Source organism: Panthera onca, chromosome B1 (assembly GCF_046562875.1).
Source record: "Panthera onca isolate mPanOnc1 chromosome B1, mPanOnc1 haplotype 2, whole genome shotgun sequence".
Taxonomy (NCBI): domain Eukaryota; kingdom Metazoa; phylum Chordata; class Mammalia; order Carnivora; family Felidae; genus Panthera; species Panthera onca.
The window spans coordinates 129,182,486-129,206,949 of NC_138342.1; the positions used below are offsets into that span (position 1 = coordinate 129,182,486).

A 24,464-nucleotide genomic window follows, 5' to 3' on the forward strand; every position below is an offset into this window, starting at 1 on the left:
AAATGCTGAAAGTTTCATGTTAGCACTGAGAGAGGATGTAAATAAACCCTGTGACCTTTGGATTACTACTGGGTTGATAGAGGCCTACCTAGTGCACTCTCACAGCCACCTGACACATGATACTCAGCTCTATTTCCTCCTCTCTTCTCTTATTGCTGATGCTTCAGCTTAGACCCACCTTAGCTGATCATCATCACATCTCACTGGCCCATGACCTCCACTTCTTGCTATAATTTGTGGAGATCAGATTAAGGTGCTTTCTAAACTGTAAACATGTGCGTATTGGTCATGACCTTTAATACGTCTGCACGAATCTTTCTCATAAGGTTACTCATGGTTCTTACCTGTGCGATCTTCTGTCCTGGATTGCCTTAGTCTTTCTCTGGATTTGAACTCAGTGTGTTGAACTGTAATGCATTGTATATGGATCCGCCTCTCTCCCAAACACCGCGCGGGCAGACTCATGTTTTCTTCATCTCCGCATGTGTCTCCCTCCACTCCCTGTACCCCCAGCTTAGTGTATGCCTGGCACATGAGAGATAAGCAGCCTGTATTAACCGTGCATGTGTCAGCCAAATCCCTCTGGTGCTGCTGTGTCCTCGGCTGGAGTTGAACCCTTCACCTGTTGAGTCCTTCCTAGCTAGCTGATATTTTTGAATATTTGAATAGCCTCGGTGCTTAGAGTGTTGTCTATGGACAAGTGGCATTGGCATCACCAGGCAGCTATGAGTTACAAGCTAAGAACTTTGGAAAAGAGCTTATTTTTATGTCTGAACACAGGTACTTGCAACCGGGCTCAGTGGTCTCTACTCCTCCCTGCCTACAAAGCTTGAAGAGAAAGGTGAGGAATGGCACTGCCTTCTGAAGGACGACTGGCTCCTACTCCCTGCTCTCGTTCAGTTCATGAACTCCCTGGAGTTTTGTAATGCCGTCATACAGGTGGGTACTGGAGCACAGTAGAGGAGCCCTTTGTGCTGGTGCATTCAGGATACAAGCACTGCGGAAGATAGTTCATCAGCATTCCTTTTTAAAATTTTAGTGTTTATGGAATATTGCTGCTTTATTTTAAGCATACTGAATGTCCTTGAATGAACAAAAATGTTAGTTTATAGGTTTGGGGGAAGTTTTAATTGAGAAGAAAATAAGTAGGTTTTCTTTATCTTCCTTATAAAAAGTGTTAATTCTGTTTTGATTATCCACTTAACCATCAACAATAAGTTCAATGCTTCACTCATTAAATAGATATTTTTAGGCTTCTAAGTACACCAAATTATACTACTCTTACTTCAAGGTCTTCTTGGGAGTATACAAAGGAAAACACTTTATTTTGCTTAATGGTGCATGCTACATAAAGAATATTGTTATCCCAATTGAATTTAGAAGAAGTTAAGCATCTTCTTAGCAACACAAATTAAATCTATGCTTTGAAATTGGTCTGCTTCGGGGAAAAAACAACCACTGAACTCTAGTATATTTGGCTCCTTGATTAGATTTTTACCTTCAGATTTCTTGTTACTGCTTTCAATAAAAATCAGATTTTATATATATTTAAGGATGTAGTGGTTTTTCATAAAAAATGTTTTCTTTCTATACAATACAAATATTACCTTCATATTGGATTTATTAAGAAATCAAGTTTTCCTTATGTTGATTATAAGGTGAAAAATGTTAGTTATAATCTGTTTATCTACCAAATAAAGAAATAGCTTCTGGAAGAAAATGAAAGTAAATTACTTTAGTTCCTATCTCATTTTTATTGCTAAGTCAAAGGAAGTTTTATTTATATATAAGATAAATGGATTACATCTTCAGGGTTTTTTTTTCCCCTTTAATATTACAGTCTATCAACATTTCTTGCAGAAGTGTGTGGAAATAAAAAAGATGAAACTATTAGTTCCTTCCCAAATGTACACACAGAGAGAGATTATCAGTAATTTAAAGATCTAGCTTTACTTCCCTAGAAATTGCTTTTCACTTTATTGTTTGATTTTATTATTATTATTATTATTTTTTAAGAAGGAGAAGTAAAAGCTAACAGGCATGGTTAAAGACAGAGAAATGATATATTTCATGCTATATTTTGAAATTGAGGCCATATAGTTTTAAGATTTTTTTGTTTGGAGGTATTACTGAAAAGATTACTCATAAAAGATATTAGTAAAGTGTTATCCATGCTAAATATATTTTAAAAATCAAGCATAGGAAGAGTTGTACCTCTGGTAATGTTTTCAACTTTTGAACAGTATCTTATTTTTTATGAAAAGATTTTCTACATGCCTTCCCCTCAGTATAAATGTCAGAAAATTCATCATTAACATGAATTCTTTCTGCTAGAAAAATAAATGTATTGAATTGTCCACTCTAGTAGTTATACTCTTTTTTTTTAATTAGTCAGAAGTTGAGATGGGACATAGGTGAAGTTATGGGGCAAAAATATACTTTACAGTTTGTTAATTTTAATTTATGTGTCCTTATACATATTCAATCCACTATCTGTTTTCAAGTAGAAACTTGAAATTATCAATTATTTCAGAAGTTTATTTATTTATTTTGAGAGAGAGAGTGTGAATGGGGTGGGGGGCCAGAGAGAGAGGGAGAGAGAATCCCAAGCAGGCTCTGTGCTGTCAGTGCAGAGCCCAACATAGGACTCGATCCCATGAACCTTGAAATCATGATCTGAGCCAAAAATCAAGAGTCGGATGCTTAAGTGACTGAGCCACACAGGCACCCCTAACGTTACCAATTTTTAAATTTGAAAGTCCAAGCTGTTTATACTGGAATAAACCATCTGAAAAAAATTACATAGTGGTTTGAAGTCTGAATTACTTTTTAACCATGGAATAAATGGCCAAAATATGAATTTCCTTTTTTAATGTAGGATGTTCGCAGAAATGTGTGATTTTAAGAAGACCTAAAGATTAAACTCTTTATCTTTTTCATGACTACCTGTTTCTCTCTTAGGTGGCTCACCCCTTGATTCGCAATCAGCTTGTTAATTATATTTACAATGGGTTCTTGGTACCGGTCTTGGCTCCTGCGCTCCATAAGGTCAGTGACTGGCTAATGTAATCTTGTCTGTTTATGGTACAACTGGTGGAAATTGAGGAAGGTGAACAGTGTAATTGACTTGATAGTGACCTTAGCTTCATTTTTCTTCTCATTCCATTCACATTCCTCAGCAATATCAAAGATAGGTCTTTTTTAAATTTTTTTTAATTTTTAATTTTTTAATTTTTATTTTTTTTAAATATGAAATTTATTGTCAAATTGGTTTCCATACAACACCCAGTCCTCATCCCAACAGGTGCCCTCCTCAATACCCATCACCCACCCTCCCCTCCCTCCCACCCCCCATCAACCCTCAGTTTGTTCTCAGTTTTTAAGAGTCTCACTTAGCATAACACTCTCCAGTTCCACCCACAAAAGGCCTTTGCTACAAAAGGCCATATTTCATTCTTTCTCATTGCCACGTAGTACTCCATTGTGTATATAAACCACAATTTCTTTATCCATTCATCAGTTGATGGACATTTAGGCTCTTTCCATAATTTGGGTATTGTTGAAAATGCTGCTATAAACATTGGGGTGCAAGTGCCCCTATGCATCAGTACTCCTGTATCCTTTGGGTAAATACCTAGCAGCGCTATTGCTGGGTCATAGGGTAGATCTATTTTTAATTTTTTGAGGAACCTCCACACTGTTTTCCAGAGAGGCTGCACCAGTTTGCATTCCCACCAACAGTGCAAGAGGGTTCCCGTTTCTCCACATCCTCTCCAGCATCTATAGTCTCCTGATTTGTTCATTTTAGCCACTCTGACTGGCGTGAGGTGATATCTGAGTGTGGTTTTGATTTGTATTTCCCTGATGAGGAGCGACGTTGAGCATCATTTCGTGTGCCTGTTGGCCATCTGGATGTCTTCTTTAGAGAAGTGTCTATTCATGTTTTCTGCCCATTTCTTCACTGGATTATTTGTTTTTTGGGTGTGGAGTGTGGTGAGCTCTTTATAGATTTTGGATACTAGCCCTTTGTCTGATATGTCATTTGCAAGTATCTTTTCCCATTCCGTTGGTTGCCTTTTAGTTTTGTTGACTGTTTCCTTTGCAGTGCAGAAGCTTTTTATCTTCATGAGGTCCCGATAGTCCAGTTTTGCTTTTAATTCCCTTGCCCTTGGGGATGTGTCAAGTAAGAAATTGCTGCAGCTGAGGTCAGAGAGGTTTTTTCCTGCTTTTTCCTCTAGGGTTTTGATGGTTTCCTGCCTCACATTCAGGTCCTTTATCCATTTTGAGTTTATTTTTGTGAATGGTGTGAGAAAGTGGTCTAGTTTCATCCTTCTGCATGTTGCTGTCCAGTTCTCCCAGCACCATTTGTTAAAGAGACTGTCTTTTTTCCATTGGATATTCTTTCCTGCTTTGTCAAAGATTAGTTGGCCGTACTTTTATGGGTCTAATTCTGGGGTTTCTATTCTATTCCATTGGTCTATGTGTCTGTTTTTGTGCCAAAGACAGGTCTTAACAATGGCAACAGTTTAAGTCTGATGGAATCCAGCTGGTGTCATAGAACCCAGCATTGTGAATGTTAAGTAAGATAGTCTATGTGAGGATTAGCAAATGACTCTGACTCTTGCGTTTCCTTCAGTTCATGGGGAGTAGCTACTTGGAACTCTCCGTTAAGCTGTCCTCTGAGGCCAAGTCTATTCTAGAGAGTGAAAGGTTTACTGTGGTGGGGGAAGGGGCAGTGGTAGCACAAGTGTCATAGATTTGTCATCTCCTTAATAGAACGTAATTTTTTATTATAACAATTGTGTGACAGCAAAAATTAAAGCGAAGCAACTTAAGGTCCCAGCAAAGATTGGCTGTCCCATTAACACCACTCTGAATTCCTTACGATGCACTCATTTCATATAATAAATCAACTGGTATCTTTTCCATTGTGAGCTGTCCGGAGACACCCATGCACCTAGAATTCTAATTACAAGGAGTTTTTCTTCACTGAGTAAAGAGACACATAGAGTATTTAGTTCATAGAATCTTTGTGGAGTTACTAGAGTTGCCAGTGCATGTGGGGAGATAAGCAAGAAACAACTTATCACATGTGTTGATGGGATGCCCAGGTTTCTACATCTGAAAGTACCATTTCCATGGGCTCTCATTTTACAGAATTGAAGAATACCTTATTATGGCAGCTTTGAAGCCATGGTAATGGGGTTTCTAGTTTAGAGCAACAGGTTTGATAGAAAATGTTCCTCTTTTACCATTTAGTGCTGCACTATTTTGCAAAACAGTGTTTTTGGTCTGACTGGGACTTTTGTGCTACTTCTAGGTTCAGGAGGTCATCTTGGATGTGGTTTCAACCTCAAAATATTGATATTCCCAGATTGGTTTAGTGGTTAATGGGCACAAAGGGACCAAGTGTTCAAAATGAAATCTGTCTTGGAAAATACAGGATATATCTTTGGAAAATACAAAGCTCATGTTTGTTTCCAGGTTGTCCTTCTTTTAGTACCTTGCTGTCCTGGAGGTGGGGTGGATGTCTTGTATTGAAGGTCTCTAAGCCTCTACATGGAGACATTTTCCTCTCTGAAGGAATACAACGCTGCTATTGAAATTCTTTGGCAGTAATTATACTCTCTCACACATTTAGACTTTCTTCCTCATTTATTCCCATGCTTTTCCTCATTGACCAGTTGATATAAAATAATTTCCCAAGTCATTATTATAATAGTGATAATTATCATGATTATTTGTTCAGGATATTTTAAATTATTATAATTATCATACCTTAATGTTACAAATATTAATGATAACTCTTTATCCATAATTGAGAATGAGATCCACCTCAGAGACTGTTACAGGGACCTCACTGGTCACTCTGTACTACTCCTTCATAGCACTTACCAGAAGTGGAATCAAATCATTAAATGTGCAATAGCTTGTTTAATGGCTGTCTCCACAGTGGTTTGCCTGCTTCTTGTGGGTAAGGTTCAGACCTGTTTTGTTCACTGGTGTATCTTCTATGCCAAGGTCAGAGCCTTGGACTCGGGAGGCTGAATAAACACTGCCCAAACGGAAGGATGTTTGTTAAGGTGCCATGCAAAGAGAATACTAATAGCACTTTATGTATATTAATTAATATTGCCCTCTATTATGCCTGTAATTAAAATATGAGGTTTTTTAAAATCATGAAGTCAGGAATACATCCTTATTGTGATAAAAAACAATACCGTCACTACTGAATAAATAAAATGCAAAGTGAAGGTTACTATATTAGATTTGAATTTCCACCCCCTAACTAAAATTCCCTAACTTTTATCCATTACGGACAGTTTCTCCCAGGGCTATTTAGAGACCAGGGAGAATATTTCCTTCCTAATTAATTTTTCTTCTTGCTTTCCAATATTTTCTTCTTTGTGGTTTTTTATCATTTAGAATGAAAAGGTTTAGGAAGGAAGCAGGGCAAGGCAGGAGGGTAAACAATCTCTCCCCTGACTGTTGGCTGCCTCAGTGGTTGATGAAGTAAGGTGCCTCTCATGAGTGGCAGGACAGGAGCCCCCGAGGCAGATGAGGAAGTCCAGAATGGGGTGTTTCTAGAGGAGTTCCTGGGGGAACACTCACCTCCAATAGCCTGTGGCCTCTCCTTTGATATGGGAAAGGATAGCTGGAAGTCTCAGGTCTACTGTAGAGGCTCCAGTGTATGTTTTTTCATGTTTTGTGTCCCTTGCCCTGGGAGAGGAGCCCAATTTAGTATCCTAAATAAATTTCCATGGTGTACTATCTCAGCTCCCAAGTTATGCATAGTATTTTAGTTACTGCCCGTCCCATCCACATAGGCAGTTTGCAGAGGTGAACTCATTCTCTCTGTCTCATAAATAATACAAATAAATTCATAGTTAAAAATATTCCTACATCACAATCAATTCTCATAAACTATTTCTGTGGCATTTCCTAACCAGAGATGAGGTCATCATGAAGGACTGCGGGTAATGAGAGGTGGGGTGCTGCTGCTTGACAGGCGAAGGTCGCCTCTACCATCCCTCTCCCAAGTCAGTATGTGCACAATGTAAAGTTGCCTTTGCAAGTTGTTCCATTAGGTGCTTTCTCCATCCAACACTGTGGCCTGTTAGTGCAAAGGCATATTTGTGTTCGCGCAGAGGCATATTTGATTTTTTTCACAGGGCTGCATAGTTTTCTGTAGTGTGGATATACTCATCCATAATCCCTTATCCTCAAGTCAGAAATTCAAAAAGCTTGGAAAACCTTTTTTTTTTTTTTTAAATAATTCATGTGGCAGCACAACCTAACCTTTGCTGAACCCATTTGGTGGTAAACCCTCCCCTGAACTATCTTGAGACTATTTGTTTTTATTCCACTTGTGTTAACATGTGTATGTTCTGTGGAAGGAATACTAATATATTTGGTTATATAAGGTGCTGCCTCAGATCCGCTGGGTTAGTCAAATACGGCAAATTTACTTTTCTTAAAAAACAATTTTTGTAATGTTTATTTATTTTTGAGAGAGAGAGAGAGAGACAGACAGACGGAGTGCAAGCGGGGAGGGACAGAGAGAGGGGAAGACACAGAATATGAAGGAGGCTCCCGCTCTGAGCTGTCAGCACAGAGCCTGATGCGGGGCTTGAACCCACGGACCGCGAGATCATGATCTGAGCCGAAGTCGGACACCTAACCGACTGAACCACCCAGGCACCCTGCAAATTTACTTTTCTAAACTATAAAAAGTTTGAGTTCCAATGTATGTATGGTCTCCAGGATTTTGAATAAGGGATTGGAAGCCTGTTTTGGACATTTAGGAAAGGATCAATTTTTGGAGATAGGTTTAAAATCATACTTTGTAAAAGCCATACTAGAGAAAATGATACCATGTTAATATGGATGATTTAGGAATTAGTTTGATCTAGACACTGTGTTGTACAAAACTGGTTATTTATGACTTTAGGCAGCCCTTAACCAGCAAGAGTAGTTCTCTTGTATATTTAATTTATTAAAACTAAATTTTCAAGGCTGAATATTCATTGGTGTAGTTGTATTAGTCTGTGTGTTCTCAGAGAAGCAGATGCCAAGACAGGATTAAACGTGCAAGGATTTTATTAGGGGAAATGCTTGTGAGAGAGAAAATAGGCAGCAAGGTGGGGAAGGCTGGGAGTTGTCGGACCTCAGTGCAAATCTGACCCCAAGTGAAGTAGAGAGAGGGAGGTTGGCTGGGAGTGTCCTTCAGTGTTGTGCAGTCTGAGGAGGCCCATCAGAGGAGGCCTGTGTCTCCCAGGGACAGGTCTGCCTGGTGTCCCTGCTGCACTCAGTCACTATGGGGGCCGCCTGTGGGATATGTGGCGAGGACTTCTGAGTGTAGTAGCAGGGTCCCTTGGTCTCTTTCACTCCTTGTAGATGGAAGTCTAAGAGGTGGGTTCCCATGTTTCCAAATGGTTGACTGATTTCCATGCTTTCCTGATTATAGATTGAAAGCGATGGACCTATATACTTGCTTCCTTGTGTACAGAATACTCAGGAGTTCAAATGGTCTCCACTGGCAAGGGTTTGCTTTGGTCAGGATTCACTTGACGAAGGAGTGTACTATGTTGGTCATGATGAGTATGCTGCAGTCACAAATGACGCCAACATCTCAGGGGCTGAAAAAAACAAATACTTATTATTTGTTCACACTACTTGTCCATCTTGGGGTGTGGGGTGGGCAGTTTGCAGCTAGTGTTCCTCCATGTTCTTCTAACTCAGGGACCCAAGGTGGGGGTCCATCTGGAACTGATAGCTGGGAACATAATGTGAGAGGAAGAGAACACAGTAAATGGTCCACTGGCTCTTGAAGCTCTTATCTGGAAGCTCTTATCTTGACCCATGTCATTTCCGTTCACATTTTGTTGTCTAAAGCGAAGCAAGTCACCAGGCCACATCTCAGAGGGAGGTGCGGTTCTACCATTTTCCTAGGAGAAGAGAAGTCTGCAGTGTGATTATAATATGACCCTAATGGCTGTCATACGTATTTTGTCAGTCAGGGCCCAGAAGGAACAGATGGCACTCAAATTGGGCAGTGGGGGGACTGGTTACAAGAGTATGGTGTTTCAGTGATCTACTCCTATGTAATAAATTCTCCCTAACTTAGTGACCTGAAGCAACCATGTATTAGTGTAAAGCACGACTCTTTGGTTCAGGAATTCAGGCTGGGCACAGTGGGGATGGCTCATCTCTTTGATATCTGGGACCTCAGCTGGGATGAGTACGGTGGCTGGGGCCTGAATATCTTGGGGCTGATTGGAACGATGGGTTTCTCTCTCTCTCTTCAGCCCCCTTCTCCCTCTCCCTCTTTCCCTCATCCCACACAGTTTCTTCACAGGGCTGGCTTGGGCTTTGTCTCAACATGGCAACTGCAGATAGATGGATTCTTTTTTGTTTGCTGGGGGCTCAAGAGACAGGAAGTAGAAGCTGTCAGTCTGGAAACTGAAACAGTGTTACTCCTGGCATATTTTATTATTATTCATAGAAGTCAGAGTCCACCCCTTTTGAGGGGGAAAGGACATAGACCCCACCTTTTGATAGTAGGAATGTCAAAGAATTTGTGGGCAAGTTGATCATGGTTACCATCCCTAGGACTGAATGTGTTTGTAAAGTGTCAGAGAGAGGTGTGTGGAGAGGGCCACCTGAATAGAACCAGAAACTTCAGGTGTGGGTCACAGCCAATCTGAGGCAGTGCCTCAGAGAGGGAGGCAAGGGAAGAAATAGCCAATTTCATTCTCCTCCTTCCCTCTGGTCTCCTGCTGGACTCCCTTTGAGTGAACCCAAATGGAAACCAGATAGCAAGGGAACTGTGGAAAGAAAGTGGTCCATACGGGTCATCTGGGGCTCAGAGCATGGCGGAAAAGATGGAGAGCAGATATGGAGAGGCGAATAGAGGTGATTCAGCACACGTATTTACTAGTATCAGCACTTTAGAGTGTCGATTGTAGGAACAGACAACTGTAGAGTGTATTTGGATTTAGTGCTTAAGTAAAATGTGGTTTAAAAATTTCTAGAAACACAGAAGTCCACTTGTCATAGTTTATAGTTACTGCCTGTTTCTATGTATTGATCCTTGTTCCTGGAACCTGAAATCATAGTTAGACTTTAATGCGACAGGCAGATATGCTAACGATATACCAGATATGAATAAACAACGAAAAATTACCTAAAGCACAGACAGAAGCAGGGTGTGCGCTGGAAGAGTACTAGACCGTGAATCAGAAGATCTGAATTCTAGTCCTGGCTCTCAAATTTACTGCTGTGTGACCTTGTGCAAAGTTTTTAGCCTCTCTGAGTCTGTTTCCTCAGCTGCACAGTGGGAACAGCAAACTCCTCTTTCCTCCTTGCAGGGAATGGAGAGCAAACATGAGAGCATTCTGAGAATCACCTGCCGTTATGTGCAAAGGTGCTATCATAGTTATTCCAGGACAAATTCTGCCATCTCCTATGCAGTCAGAGGGTAATATTGTTTGTTCTAAGACCACTTAGTGATTGTGCACCGGAAGCAAAGGTCTGTACCAGACCCTATGGGGAAATGAAGTCGCCTGAAAACCTTCTTGTCTCCATGGGGTTTATAATCTGGGACCTAGGATCCTGACATGTTAACCACAAATGTGAAGCAAGATGGACTAACATAAGTGCTGTCCCAGAGAAGGAAGCCAGGCAGGTGGGGGAAGGTGTGGGGTGGACACAGAAGGTGGAGTAGTTAGGGAGAGAGTGACGTGAGTGACCTGGGGCTGAACCTTGCAGGTGAGCAGGTGGGGAAGGACGTTCAGGAAGCGAGCTCCAGTGGGAGTCCGGGCTCGGGGCAGACCGGAGTGCTGTGGTGTACACAAGGCGACAGGGAGAATGAAGACTGGGCAAAGACCCTGGTCTGACTCCCAGGGCAGGTGAGCATTTGCATCCATAGTGAGCAGTTTCAGTGCAGAGGGGGTTGGGAGATCGGGCTCAGGACCCGTCTGGCGGTGACAAGATACGGCAGTAGGTGTGGTTGGCGTTTTGGGATGTGTGGGGGTGAACTGAAAGAAAACAGAAAGAAAGGGGACTCAGGAGAAGGGAAGGGCTGAAGAAAATAGGGATACAAGGAAGAAGGATCCTAAAGAGAAGATATTATTCCTCTTGCTACCCATAAAACCCTTTCAAACTACTGAAAGAGATGACTGCTTTTCTTTTTTATGTACGCCTGCCAGCTTTCCCCTTGCTGGATCATTAAATGCACTTAAACTTTTGTTTAAAATTATTGGGATTTGAAACAATTGCTTTATTAACAAATCCAAGACTTCTGACTCCCTAGTAACCTCCTTTCCCCTTTGATGTCCACTCCGTGGACTCTCCTGGTTCTCCTGTAGTCTGTTGGCCGCACAGACTTAACTTTCCCCTTTCCTTCTCTAAATAATGGGCATGCGTGGGGCTTGGTCTTCTGCTGATCAACCCCTACCCCCACAATCAACTACACAGATGGCCTGAAAATCCTCCACCGCTGGCTGGATATTTTTGCCTAAGCGACCTGCTGTGTTGTTCCTCAAATTTAGAATATCAGAAGCCAAACTCGTAGCTTTCGCCCCAGTCCAGCTTAGCTCCTCCTCTGCAGGTCGTTTATTTCCTAGTTACCTGGCCTAGATGCCTGGTTGTTCTTGAACCTTTTCTCTTTCTACCCCCTTTGTTAACCTTTCTTCATAAGGTTCTTTTGTGTGATCCTTTTGTTTCTTCTCCCAACATGGGCGCTTTAGGTCCTGTCTCCATGTGCCTTGACCAGGGTTAGTGTCTGCTCACACGTCTTGTTGCTGCAACTTCTTTCCTCAGGTTGCCTCACACATATGGCTGGGTTAAGCTTTCTAAACATATCTTTAAAGCCATTACCCTCCCTCTGAAACCTGAAATGGCTCCATTTCCCCTGGTCTCCTCAGTCCACACCTTGCGCCGTGCCCCCTCACCCCCCACTCCAGGCCATCCTCCTTCTTGTTTCAGAACCTCTCCTATACTTAGCCTATTTCCTTTGCTTGGAATTTTCTCTTTCTTCCTCTTCTCTTGTCAGGTCTTACTGTCTCTTCAAGGACCAGCTGAAGTCCCACTCCTGCCTGTGGCTTTCCCTGACTTTGTGGGTTCCAGGCATCTCCCTTTTCTAGAATCTGTAGCTTAGTGTCTGCGTCAATCTTTTATCCATGAGCCTATTCTCCTTTCAATTGTTTGATGTATTCTTGGCATTTGACTCTGTTTCCCCGCCTCCATCCTATCACCTGCAGTTCCTAAACAGTGTGCCAGGTCTCGGTGAAATACTCTAAATTTATGAAGGAAGTACAGTGACGTCTGTCAGATACCACATGAATTACTGGCTTGGAATTGCTGAGTTTCGGTATTAAGTATACATTCCTTTCAATATGATTGTGCTTTTGCAAAACTGAGTTTTTGGTGGGTGCTGTACATAAAAATCAAGTATCACATGAAAATCATTGTGGAACGTGGAATGAGGTTGGTATTGTCCAGTCTGATTCCGAGGTTTGAGTGCCCAACAGGAGGTAAGTTGTTAGGACTTAAGTACATGTTAAGTTGTTTGGACTGAAATACTGAATAAATGGGATGGTTGGGTATTTCTTTTGGCCTAGAGGTGCTGTGAAAAAATTACTGATGCACTGAAGGTGCCATGGACTGAGAAAGCCCTACGACCTCTGTGTTGTAATGCTCTTTTATGCCTCCAGAGCGGGGCTTGGAAAACTAGGATCTATGGGCCAAATCTAACAGACTGTGGCCTGTTTTTGTATATCCTGTGAGTTAAGAATGCTTTTACATTCATCTACAGATAAACGGATGAACAAAATATGGTATAAACCTACAATGGAGTATTATTCAGCCTTAGAAGGAAAGGAAGTTTTGATACAGGCCTCAACATACATGGGCCCTGAGGACAGCATGCCAAGTGAAATAAATGAGTCACAAAAAGACAAATGCTGTATGGTTTCACATAGTAGTCAAATTCATAGAGTCAGAAGGTAGAACGGTGTTTGCGGGGAGCCTGGGGGAACATGGAGTTTATTGAGTATAGAAGTTTCAGTTTTGCAAGATGAAAGAGCTCTAGAGATATATTGCACAACAGTGCGAATGTACTTTACTGACCTGTCCGCTTAAACATGGTTAGGATAGCACATTTTATATTATGTGTGTTTTACCAAAATTTCTTTTTAAAAGAGTGTTTTTTACCTTTCTCAAATATTGTTTTTTAAAAATGTTTATTTATTTTTTTTGAGAGAGAGTCAGCGAGTGGAGTGGGGGGCCAGGGAGAGAGAGGGAGAGAGAGAATCTCAAGCAGGCTCCGTGCTGTCAGCGCGGAGCCCCACGTGGGGCTTGAACTCGCAAACCGTGAGATCATGACCTGAGCCCAAATCAAGAGTTCATGCTTAACCGACTGAGCCACCCCATCACCCCTCAATTAGTGTTTTTTTAAGAAAGGAGTATATGACAGAGCCTGTATGTGACTCACAAAGCCTACGATATTTACTCTCTGGCCCTTTACAGGAAAAGGTTGCTAACCTGTACTGTAGGAGGCAGCATGGTGTCCTGTATTCCTTAGGTGATCCCTAAATGTTTGAAGATGGTGGTAATACTGGAAGGAAGTCCCTAGGTAGAGAGGCCTAGTAAGGGGATTATCAAGACCCTTTGTTGTTGGTGCTGGTCGTTTTTTGAATGCGGTGATCAGGCTGGGGAGTAGCAGATAAAAACGGAAGTGAGGCAGGCTGGTTGACTTTGTCACTAGCTTGGAAGAATCTCTGTGCAGGTGTGTCGTTTAGTCCTCCTGGGCTGGCGGGAGACTGGCAGACTGCTGGCAGTAGCAGCCAAAGATGGCGTTAGTGCTTGCCCTGGCCATAGCGGGGTTAGAAAGAGGGGACTGGCAAGGCATTTGGAGGAGAAAGGGTGCGCGAGTAGCATCCCAGGCTCAGTCGTATTATTTTGGTCAAGTGTCTTGTGGACTAGCATGTTCTTCTGTTCTGTGGGTTATTTTGTCTCCTTTATTTGGAGACCGTTAGGAAATTGACAGGAGACCTTGACAGGGGAGTGTGCTGAAGGAAGGGAGAGAGAGAAGGAAAAATAATTACATACCCCGCTTCTTTGCAGGCAGCTCACAGACATTAGCAGTAATAACTGACCTCAAAGAAAGCCTGTACCTTTGGTTTTTGTGAAGAGCAGCCAGCTGTGTTTCATTCAGCAAGTTATTCCGTACAAGGATGCTTGGAAAAGAAGTAAAAAAATCTACCAGAAAACCCAATTTCCCACCATCTCTTGTGTGCTACATGCTTGAACAATATACATGGGTAGAATAATTTCAGCCATTTCCTTAAAGGCACGTGTGGCTGGCTTCCTATAAACCACGGTGGAGCCCATTTGTTTTACAATCTTGTCTCCTAAACACACACATACATATTCATGATCTGTATCCTGTGAGCTCAATAATTCATTGCTTATTGACTTAGGTTGATGGATGGAAGTTTTTTGGGGACTGGAGAAGATGGAAATTTTGAGAGGCTGAGAGCAGCCACACTCGTGAGTCACCCATTTGCTCTTAGTGTGTCTGTGGGTTAGGTGGGCTGGGACCCCTTTAGAGTCTAATTGGGCTCTCACTGGCTAGGAATGTTTTTGACTTTTATGCTCAGGGGAACTTGTGACTGAAGGTTTTAAGAGAAATTAAATACCATCTTCAAATTATCACCAGTAATAAATGTTAAAGAGCTATAATTGGATGCTGAGTTTACAGGAGGTATGCACTGACCTCTGAGGTCATACTGTTTTTAGTCTCCAGGGAGGAGTGGGCAGAGCAGCCTGTCACTTAACTGTCACTTCACTCCGTTTCTTCTGTCCACCCTTCTTTACGCATCTCTAGTCTGGGAGATGGTGGAGAGGGTTCTGGAGTGGCCAGAGTACAGAGACAGGCCTCCTGCCTGCCCTTCTGGCAGACTTCCTGTTGCGTTTCTGGATGCCCAGCACGTTACTCTGCTGTTGTCTGCATTACTTCCTGATGAAAAACACCTTGAAGTTTTATGTCTGGTTCCAGTAATGCTGTAAAACTTCACTGATCAGGTCATTCCTTTCAGTGGGAAATTGGAAGAAAGAAGGAATCAAAAACATGGAATTAGGATGCCATCTTGGCCCTGGAATTTTGAGATTTTATATTCGAAATTTGGTGTTTCTTTGCTAAATCTTTTACAATTTCCCTTGAGTGATGGAGCTCCAAACTAGGCTCCAGCTCTGGGGTGTGCCGTATAAATAACTGTAATGGGATAATATTTTGGTCTCTCCATTTCATATTTCTGCTTATACACTTCAGTAATTTGCTTTTTAAAACCCATTCTCTACATTTTGGACCTAAGGTGTCCAATCACTAAAGACTCTGGAATATTATCCTGCCCCCCCCCCCCCACCGTTTTTTTGCTAGCTTCTCACTCCTCTTCTTATAATGATGTTGAGCTCTACTTGTTCATATGGAACTTGGTTTCTTACCATGCCTGGAGTAAACCAGTCACTTAAAATGATTCTGTCCTCCACCATGCTGAAAGCATACCTGTGCACCCACCTGGCCCATACCCTGCTGGTCTGGTGTAAAGTGAAGGGGTCTCAGGGATGTCCTAGAGAAAGAAATGGGGTCACTTCTTCTAGAAGTTGCTGCTCTTGTCTCAGAGCCTGAGGCAGGCTCCAGCGGCTTCGGGTCAGGGAGGCAGGCATTCCCGTTAGGGCCATCTGGCAGTGGGGAAGCCATGTGTTGCGGATGTTTGAGCTTGAGCTCAAGCGGGAAAGCCTGATGCACCTGGGGCCGTCTCTAGCTTACATCCTAGTGTCATGGTCCCTGTCTGATGCTGGAGATCTAGTTGTGACCGAGTTGCTGGGATGGCAGTGGCAAGGGGCCCGAACAGTCATTCTGTGTCCTCGGTCATCCTGGATTTAAACAGAAGAGTCCGTGGAAGTCGAGAGGCCAGATGTAGGGATCACTGTGGTCTGTCAGTAGAGGCAGTTGAATGAGGTAATTAAAAGGCCCGTCCTGTCATGGGCCTGCAGCTATGTAACCTGGATTGGCTGTAGTGCTATGCAACTTGGATTGAAGAAATCATGTGAAGCAGGCCAGCTTCAGACCGCCTTAATTAATAATTGCTCTATCCAACGGGAGGCAGCTATTAAATAGACCCAGAGGATTTTAGTGACACTTATAAGAGGCTTTGACTTGGAAATACTTGATTTATGAATTGAAAACTGAAGGTGTGTGTGTGCCATCTAAGACATTCAATTAATGCATTATAATTGATTAATACAATTTGAGGAAGCAATCTAGCATAACATTTCAAAAAATGTTTTTTGAGGTCAAAGAGACCTTAGTTTGAGTTCTGGCTCTTTGCTACTTAAGTAGCAATGTGACTGTGGCAAGTACCTTTGTCTATGCATATATATTATGTATGGATAAAATAATACCTATTTTATTGGGTTCTTGTGAAGAACAAACAAGGCACTGCATTTACAGTTCTTACTGTCTCTGGCACTTATTCCTGACTCATATCACCCATTAACTTAACCAGCTGAATCTCTTAAATGAGACATCCTTCACATGACACCGTATGTTACTGATGTTACTGGACAGTGAATCTTGTACCATTTGTAGTCACTGGTATTTTGATTTTAGATAATATGCCTATTGTTCCCTTTTTTTCACTCTAAATAGACACAATTTTATTTGTCAATTAAATTTAGTGGGAAAAATTACTGGTTCATCAGTATTATGTAGCCCTGTAATCTATACTTCTGCTTATATTTTTTTAGACCTTTCAGTGGAGATTTTTTTAAAAATTTAAGTCCAAATTCATTAACATATAGCGTAATGATTTTACAAATCATATTTAGTGATTGATCGCTTCCATATAACATCCAGTGTTCATCCCAACAAGTGCCCTCCTTAATGCCCCTTGCCCATTTAGCCCATCCTGCCCCAACACCCCTCTAGCAACCCTCAGTTTGTTCTCTACAGTTAAGACTCTCTTATGGTTTGTCTCCCTCCCTGCTTTTATATTATTTTTGCTTTCCTTCCCTTATATTCATGTTTTGTATCTTAAATTCCACATATGAGTGAAATCATATATTTGTCTTTCTCTGACTGACTTAATTTGCTTGGCATACTACACTCTAGTCCCATCCATGTTGTTGAAATAGCAAGATTTCATTTTTTTGATCACTGAGTAATATTCCATTATGTATACACCACATCTTCTTTATCCATTCATCCATCAATGGACATTTGGGCTCTTTCCATACTTTGGCTATTGTTGATAGTGTTGCTTATAAACATTGTGCGTGTGCCCCTTTGAATCAGCACTCCTGTATCCTTTGGATAAATACCTAGTAGTGCAATTTCTGGGTCATAGGGTAGTTCTATTTTTAATTTTTTAAGGCACCTCCATACCATTTTCCAGAGTGGCCACGCCAGTTTGCATTCCCATCAGCAGTGCAAAAGGATTCCTCTTCTCCGCATTCTCGCCAACATCTGTTGTTGCCTGAGTTGTTAATTTTAGCCATTCTGACAGGTGTGATGTGGTATCCCATTGTTGTTTTGATTTGTATTTCCCTGATGATGAGCGACCGTTGAGCATCTCTTCATGTGTCTATTAGCCATCTGGATGTCTTTGTTGGAAAAGTGTCTATTCATGTCTTTTGCCCTTATCTTCACTGGATTATTTGTTTTGGTGTTGAGTTTGATAAGTTCTTGATAGACTTTGGATACTAACCCTTTATCTGGTATGTCATTTGCAAATATCTTCTCCCATTCTATCAGTTGCCTTTTAGTTCTGCTGATTGTTTCCTCTGCCATGCAGAAGCTTTTTATCTTGATGAGGTCCCAACAGTTAATGTTTGCTTTTGTTTTCCTTGCTTCCAGAGACATGTCAAGTAAGCAGTTGCTGCAGCCAAGGTCAGAAAGGTTGCTGCCTGTTTTCTGCTGTAGGATTTTGATGGCTCCTTGTCATACATTTAGGTCTTTTATCCATTTTGAGTTTATTTCTGTGTATGGTGTAAGAAAGTGGTCCAGGTTCATTCTTATGCATGTCGCTGTCCACTTTTCCCAAAACCATTGTTGAAGAGGTCTTTTTTCCATTGGATATTCTTTCCTGCTTTGTCAAAAATTAGTTGGCCATACGTTTGTGGGTCCATTTCTGGGTTCTCTGTTCTGTTCCATTGATCCGAGTGTCTGTTCTTGTGACAGTACCATACTGTCTTAATGATTACAGCTTTGTAATACAGCTTGAAGTCCGGAATTGTGATGCCTCCAGCTTTCATTTTCTTTTTCAGGATTGCTTTGGCTATTTGGGGTCTTTTCTTGTTCCATACAGATTTTAGGGTTGTTTGTTCTAGCCCTGTGAAGAATGCTGGTGTTATTTTTTTTTTAATGTTTTTCAAATTTATTTTTGAGAGACAGAGAGAGACAGAGCATGAGCTGGGGAGGGGCAGAGAGAGAGGGAGACACAGAATCCGAAGCAGGCTCCGGGCTCCAAGCTGTCAGCACAGAGCCCGACATGGGGCTGGAACCCACAAGCAGTGAGACTCATGACCTGGGCTGAAGTTGGACGCTTACCCAACTAAGCCACCCAGGCACCCTGAGAATGCTGGTGTTATTTTGATAGTGCTTATTGTTCCTTACCTCATTTTTATCTCTTCTCATAGCCTAACTTTGGATTTACTTCTTTCCTTATTTCTCTCAGAACGTGATGTCAACTGTGTTGTACCTGGAATTACTTTCTTCCTTATTCTAATTCTCAATGCACTTTGCACTTAAATGTGCAAAGACAGTCATCTGGGAACTTCTTACTCTCAAACTCCTGAGTAGCAGGATCTAATTTAATAGGGCTGATGCCCAGAGCTTTGCCTGTTAGCCAGCAACTGGGTGATCCATGGACCACGCTGGGTGATGGGACAAATAATCTCTGCCCTTCTGCTGGCATGATACCTGCTTGTGCTCTTTCATTGGACTAGGATTGAGAAGACATAGATCCCAGTTTTACGTGTGATCTTAAGGGGCTTATCCTGGTTAAGCATGCAGTTTTTTCATCCGTGGTAATCCCCATGCTGTCAGCCTCCTAAGGCTGTGGTGAACATCAGATGAGGAGGTAGAGAACAGTGCTTTGGGAAGTTGTGAAGTCTTTCCCAAATGAGCAAGGCATTAAAAAAGGGGATATGGTCTGCTCTGCCTCCCTCTGGAGCTGTTTTAGCCATCAAAGCGGATAGCATAGGTCACAATACTTGCATCATTTAAGGACTTAGTAGTAGTAGCATCTAAAGGTGAGTAGTGAAAGGACATTGTTGAGTTCTTATGTATTGGTTCTTTTTTTTAAATGTTTTATTTATTTTGGGAGAGAGAGAGCGAGAGAGAGAGCAGGGGAGGGACAGAGAGAGAGGGAGACAGAGGATCTGAAGCAGGTTCTGTGCTGGTAGCAGAGAGCCCATTGCGGGGCTCGAACTCATGAACTTGCAAGATCACGTTCAGGACCTGAGCTGAAGTCGGATGCTTAACTGAATGAGCCACCCAGGTGCCCTTTTATGTATTGGTTCTAAGAATACATTTCTGCTCCCTGTGTGTGTAGAGTGTTTGATTGTGAGAAGTACCTCCCATGGTTCAGGATGCTGGACAAGTGCCATTATTTACTGCTGTGAAATCAACATGGCTTTCCTGTGTAATACTATGAAGATATGTATACAGTGATGTGAATACCATAAAAAATACTTTCAAATGGAAATGTTGCCAGCTTGGCAGTGGGAAAACTGGCCACACATTGGTGTCATGTATATCACAGAATACAACAAAGCGTCATCCTTGTACTGCCGACTGGACCCACCAAGATGCCGTGGTGCTATGGGCAGAAGGGGAAGTGAGTGCTCCTTGTCATGAGAGATTGCACAGTAGAGACAAGATTTTCTTCATTTGACTGTAACCATTATTAGTTTTTTTTTTTACTTCTCATATTCTAGGTTATTAAGTGGAAAGATGATGCACACAGTCATTTAGATCCATATACAAATACACATTTCCCTTCATCAATATATAGAAAAGCCTAAGAGAGTCGACTGTTTATCCCAGAGCTATCCCTTGTGGACCAACTGTGGAACATAATGAAATGTCTTAGTATTTATCGTGGGAAACCTCTGAGAATATAGAAATAGGTTATAATAGAAACTATCAGAACAATTAACTTTTTTTCTAAAGAAAATCTTCTAATTAATATCTAGGTTGTAGTGCGAAGCTTCCAGCCTACGTAACCACTGTATCTTTAAAAAAAATTTTTTTTTAACATTTACTTATTTTTGAGAGACTGAGAGGCGGAGCATGAGTGGAGAGGGGCAGGGAGAGAGGGAGACACAGAATCTGAAGTAGGCTCCAGGCTCTGAGCCATCAGCACAGAGCCCGACGCGGGGCTCCAACTCACAGACTGTGAGATCATGACCTGAGCCGAAGTCGGACGCTCAACTGACTGAGCCACCCAGGTATCCTGTAACCACTGTATCTTTGAATATTTTGTAAATGTGGAGGCTCCAGGTAGGGCACATGGTAAGCTGAGACCTGGGCACGCTGTTATGTGCACAGAAACCCAAATCTTCCCTCTCCTTTTGCAAATTCCCAGAACAAATTGTGAACTGACTACGGAATCCATGGCCCAGAGCCAGCCTCATGGTGTCTTGGGGGCATCCCTGTCTTTATAATACTGTATATAATGCTGTGACAAAACAAAAACCAAACAAAAACACTGGCCCAAGTAAACAGACTTAAAATAGAGAGCAAAGAGGAAGGTGCATTTATTCGTTGGCATAAACCTGGATGTAGTGGTTAGTGGTATCTAGTTAGTTCTTTGCGGAGGATTTAATGTGGTGTGAACTTCAGAGTCACACTGCAGGGGTTGATATTCCAGCTTCGACACCTGCTAACTCTGTGCCCTTGGGCAGCACTTTCAACTTCTCTGAGCCGTTTTCCTTGTTTGTAAAATGGGGATGATATAATAGTGCCTACCTTAAACGACTTGTGAGGATTTAATGGGTTGATACTTTGCAGTGTTGCCTGGCACAGAGTTAGTGCTTTGTATGTGTTAATTCTGTTATTCCTTTTTAGTTCTTATCATGTACATGTTGGAGAATCATAGTTTTAAGTCACTGGGCAGCTCTTTCATTAATCTGTAATTTATAAAATTTGGCATATTGCCAGGAGTAAAAGGTAGGAAATCGTAGGCATCAACGTACTAGGAGAAATAACTCTGGGACTCGACTAGTAGAGCTCAGCTGTTTGAATCTTTTCCCAGGCTGACCCCGAACTTCCTCCAAAGGCTGACTTTTCCAGCTATCTTGAACCATTTGCTATACACTGAGTATGAACTTGATTTCCAGTTAATTGTGCTTATGCCATTCCTCTACTTGAGATACCTTTCTCCTCCAAGTATACTATACAAATCTTTCTCATCCTCCAGTGTCCTGACCACATACTGCCTCCTTCTGAAAGTCTTCCTGACCAAGCCAGGCATAGGCAATCATTCTTCTCATCTTTAGAGTTTTGTTGGTTTCACTCCTATGGCACTTAAAAGATTACCTTGTATGATCATTATGGGTTTGCTCTGTCTTACTTATCCTACCAGGTGACAAACAGCATGAGAGCAGAGATTATATGTGCTTATTTATGTATCCATTGAGCATACAAATATTATAGCAGCACATCTAGCGCACTGCCTTGCACATGTAGGTATTTTGCTGTTTTCTGAATAAGTAAGTGAACATAGATATGGTAACTAGATAGTGATGTGTATCTGTGGAGCAAATGTGAGGGAGAAAGAGGAGAGAGCTAAGAAGACATTAAGTAGTTGGAGCTGTTGAGTGGGGGGGGTCATGTCAGGTTGATGAACTGATGTTTGGGTGACAGCTGGCACTCCGGGGTGGCATGGAATGGGAGGAAAGTGAGGTACTTGAGGGGAGGGGTGTTTAGGATTGGCTAGACGTGGCTTTTTGCTGAAAGTGGAATATGTCTTATTTGTTGTGGAAATCCACAATGGAAATGACCAGATTTGAGACAGATATTGCTGGAGCAGTGTAAAGGAAGATACGGAGTTTTCCAGAAAGAAAAGAAAAATGAATAAAAAAATATTACTCAAGAATCAGCGATGACGCTAAGATTCATATTTAAACTTTTTTAATGTTTATTTTTGAGAGAGAGAGAGAGCGAGCATGAGTGGGGGAGGGGCAGAGAGAGACAGGGAGACACAGAATCCAAGCAGGCTCCAGGCTCTGAGCTCTCAGCACAGACCCTGATGTGGAGCTCGAACCCACCAGCTGTGAGATCATGACCTGAGCCAAAGTCAGCCACTGAACCGACTGAGTCATCCAGGTGCCCCTCTAAGATTCAGATTTAAAATGTGCTCTCCACATCTGGAATTGAAATTGTTCAAAATAGGAGAATTTTCTTTATTGTTTTTGGCTTGAGTTGCCTAGGAGATACCTATCAAGTTAAAAATAATTGGCAATATATCATTTTCATGGTTATTTATCAAGACATTCAACTATCTGGATAAGCATGTATGATATTTATATTCATGATAGTTGCTTTAATAGAACTAGTGGATTTAGCTGTCCATTTTTTTCTTTGAAGATAGCATTCTGTCAGAATTTATGGTTTATAACTTTAAAATCTATTGGATTTCAGTTTTACAGAGGAGCTCTATGTGGAACAAAGGTAAGGAACTCCTTTGTTTCTGCATCCTTATTTCTGGGACAGGTGTCACCCCAGTGCTTGGCACCCAGTAGGGATTCTAAAAATGTTTGTCAGTAAATTAATTAATAACATCTCAGTTTAAACAAATTTCACAGATTGGTTGGATTTCATGAAGCATTTCCTGTGTGTGAAGTTCTTCCCAAATCTAAATGGAGAGATTGAATTGGAGATAGGAACATAGTATGTGATATACACTCACAGGATTTTAGTACTAGACATAAGTCTCAGCTCCTCATTTTTCGGATAAAGACATTGAAGACCAGAGAGGTTAAGTGACTTGCTCAGGCTCACACAGCTGATTACGGGCAGAACTTGGACCAAACCTAGAACTGCTGGTCTATAGAGGCTTCAGTATCATCTCTTCCCATTACCCCTTTGGAAGTAAATCTTAGATCCATTGATTGCTTCCAAAGTGTAAGTTAACTCCTGAGCTCCCAGTGCAAAATTTAGAACAAATTCTCCTTATGCTTATATTAATTGCAAAATAGATTTCTTTGAGAGCAAATCCTTTTACTCTGAAGCCTCCTATGTGATCAGGGGCTGGTTGGGTGCGCCCATACTAATTTTTGATGTCCTGCTTGAGTTTCTCCTCTTGGTAAGTCTGCTCTAACAGGAGAGCTTGCACCATCTAGTGGATCTAAGAAGAGGCTCTTGGATTTACTTTTTGGTGGCCCCACTTTAAAATAAAGAAAGGAACAATATTTTTAGTTAATCTGCAGATTCTTACCTGGAACCCTTTATTCATATCATGAGAGTGATATTAGAAGCCCAGAATGGGGAAAAAAAAAAAAAAAAAGAAGAAAAAGAAGCCCAGAATGATGTTAGGGTCACTTTGTACCTCACAGTGCTAAAAGCAGAACATGCTATTGACCATGCTCTTCTGCCTTTTTTTAAAAAAAAAATTTTTTTTTTAACGTTTATTTATTTTTGGGACAGAGAGAGACAGAGCATGAACGGGGGAGGGGCAGAGAGAGAGGGAGACCCAGAATCAGAAGCAGGCTCCAGGCTCTGAGCCATCAGCCCAGAGCCCGATGCGGGGCTCGAACTCACGGGCTGTGAGATCGTGACCTGAGCTGAAGTCGGACCCTCAATCCACTGAGCCACCCAGGCGCCCCAACTTCTGCCTTTTTTTAATGGTAGAAGGAGGGTAAGGAAGTGGGTGTTATATCAACCTGTCTTTTCAACCATGCTTGGATCCTTTGCCTCATTAATTCAAAACATTAACTCTTCTATAATGGGTCTTTCTATAATAGGTGGGAATTAGTCAAATCCTGCTACTATTCTCGGGAAATTCTCTAGTACTCATTTGGACAATTAACTTATTCAATAATGTACAGTATTCTATCCAGTTGGATAAGTGAAGTTTTTGGAAGCTTCCAAATTACTCCTTTGTTTTCTTCAATAGAAATTTCAAATCTTTTCTCAAGCTCCGCACGATATTTGCTTTGTATGGCAGGTGGTAGAAAATGGCATCTTTCAAGCAGGGTAATTTGATGACTGCGTGGGCAATGCAGGGTGGGGATCTCACCACTGACTTGCCCTGTGATGTGAAATGCTCATTTACCTCCTGGGCTGGAGTCTTCTTTGGAGGGAATGTGATTGTCATCGTTATATTTACAGAGTAATGCTCAGCAAAAACCAGAGTTGTTGTTGTTGTTGTTTGTTTGTGTTTGAGTTCTTCATT

General features: G+C 41.6%; 1 protein-coding gene across 2 annotated transcripts in view; it reads left to right on the forward strand.

Annotated features, from left to right (window-relative positions):
- The window catches only part of FHIP1A (FHF complex subunit HOOK interacting protein 1A), a 252,724-nt gene that overhangs the window by 182,750 nt on the left and 45,510 nt on the right, over positions 1-24,464 (forward strand). For both annotated transcript variants that reach the window (XM_060654005.3, XM_060654004.3), the window contains 2 exons: positions 781-939; positions 2,962-3,048. In XM_060654005.3, coding sequence (XP_060509988.1) covers positions 781-939; positions 2,962-3,048 — 246 coding nt within the window. The remainder of the gene's footprint in view (positions 1-780; positions 940-2,961; positions 3,049-24,464) is intronic.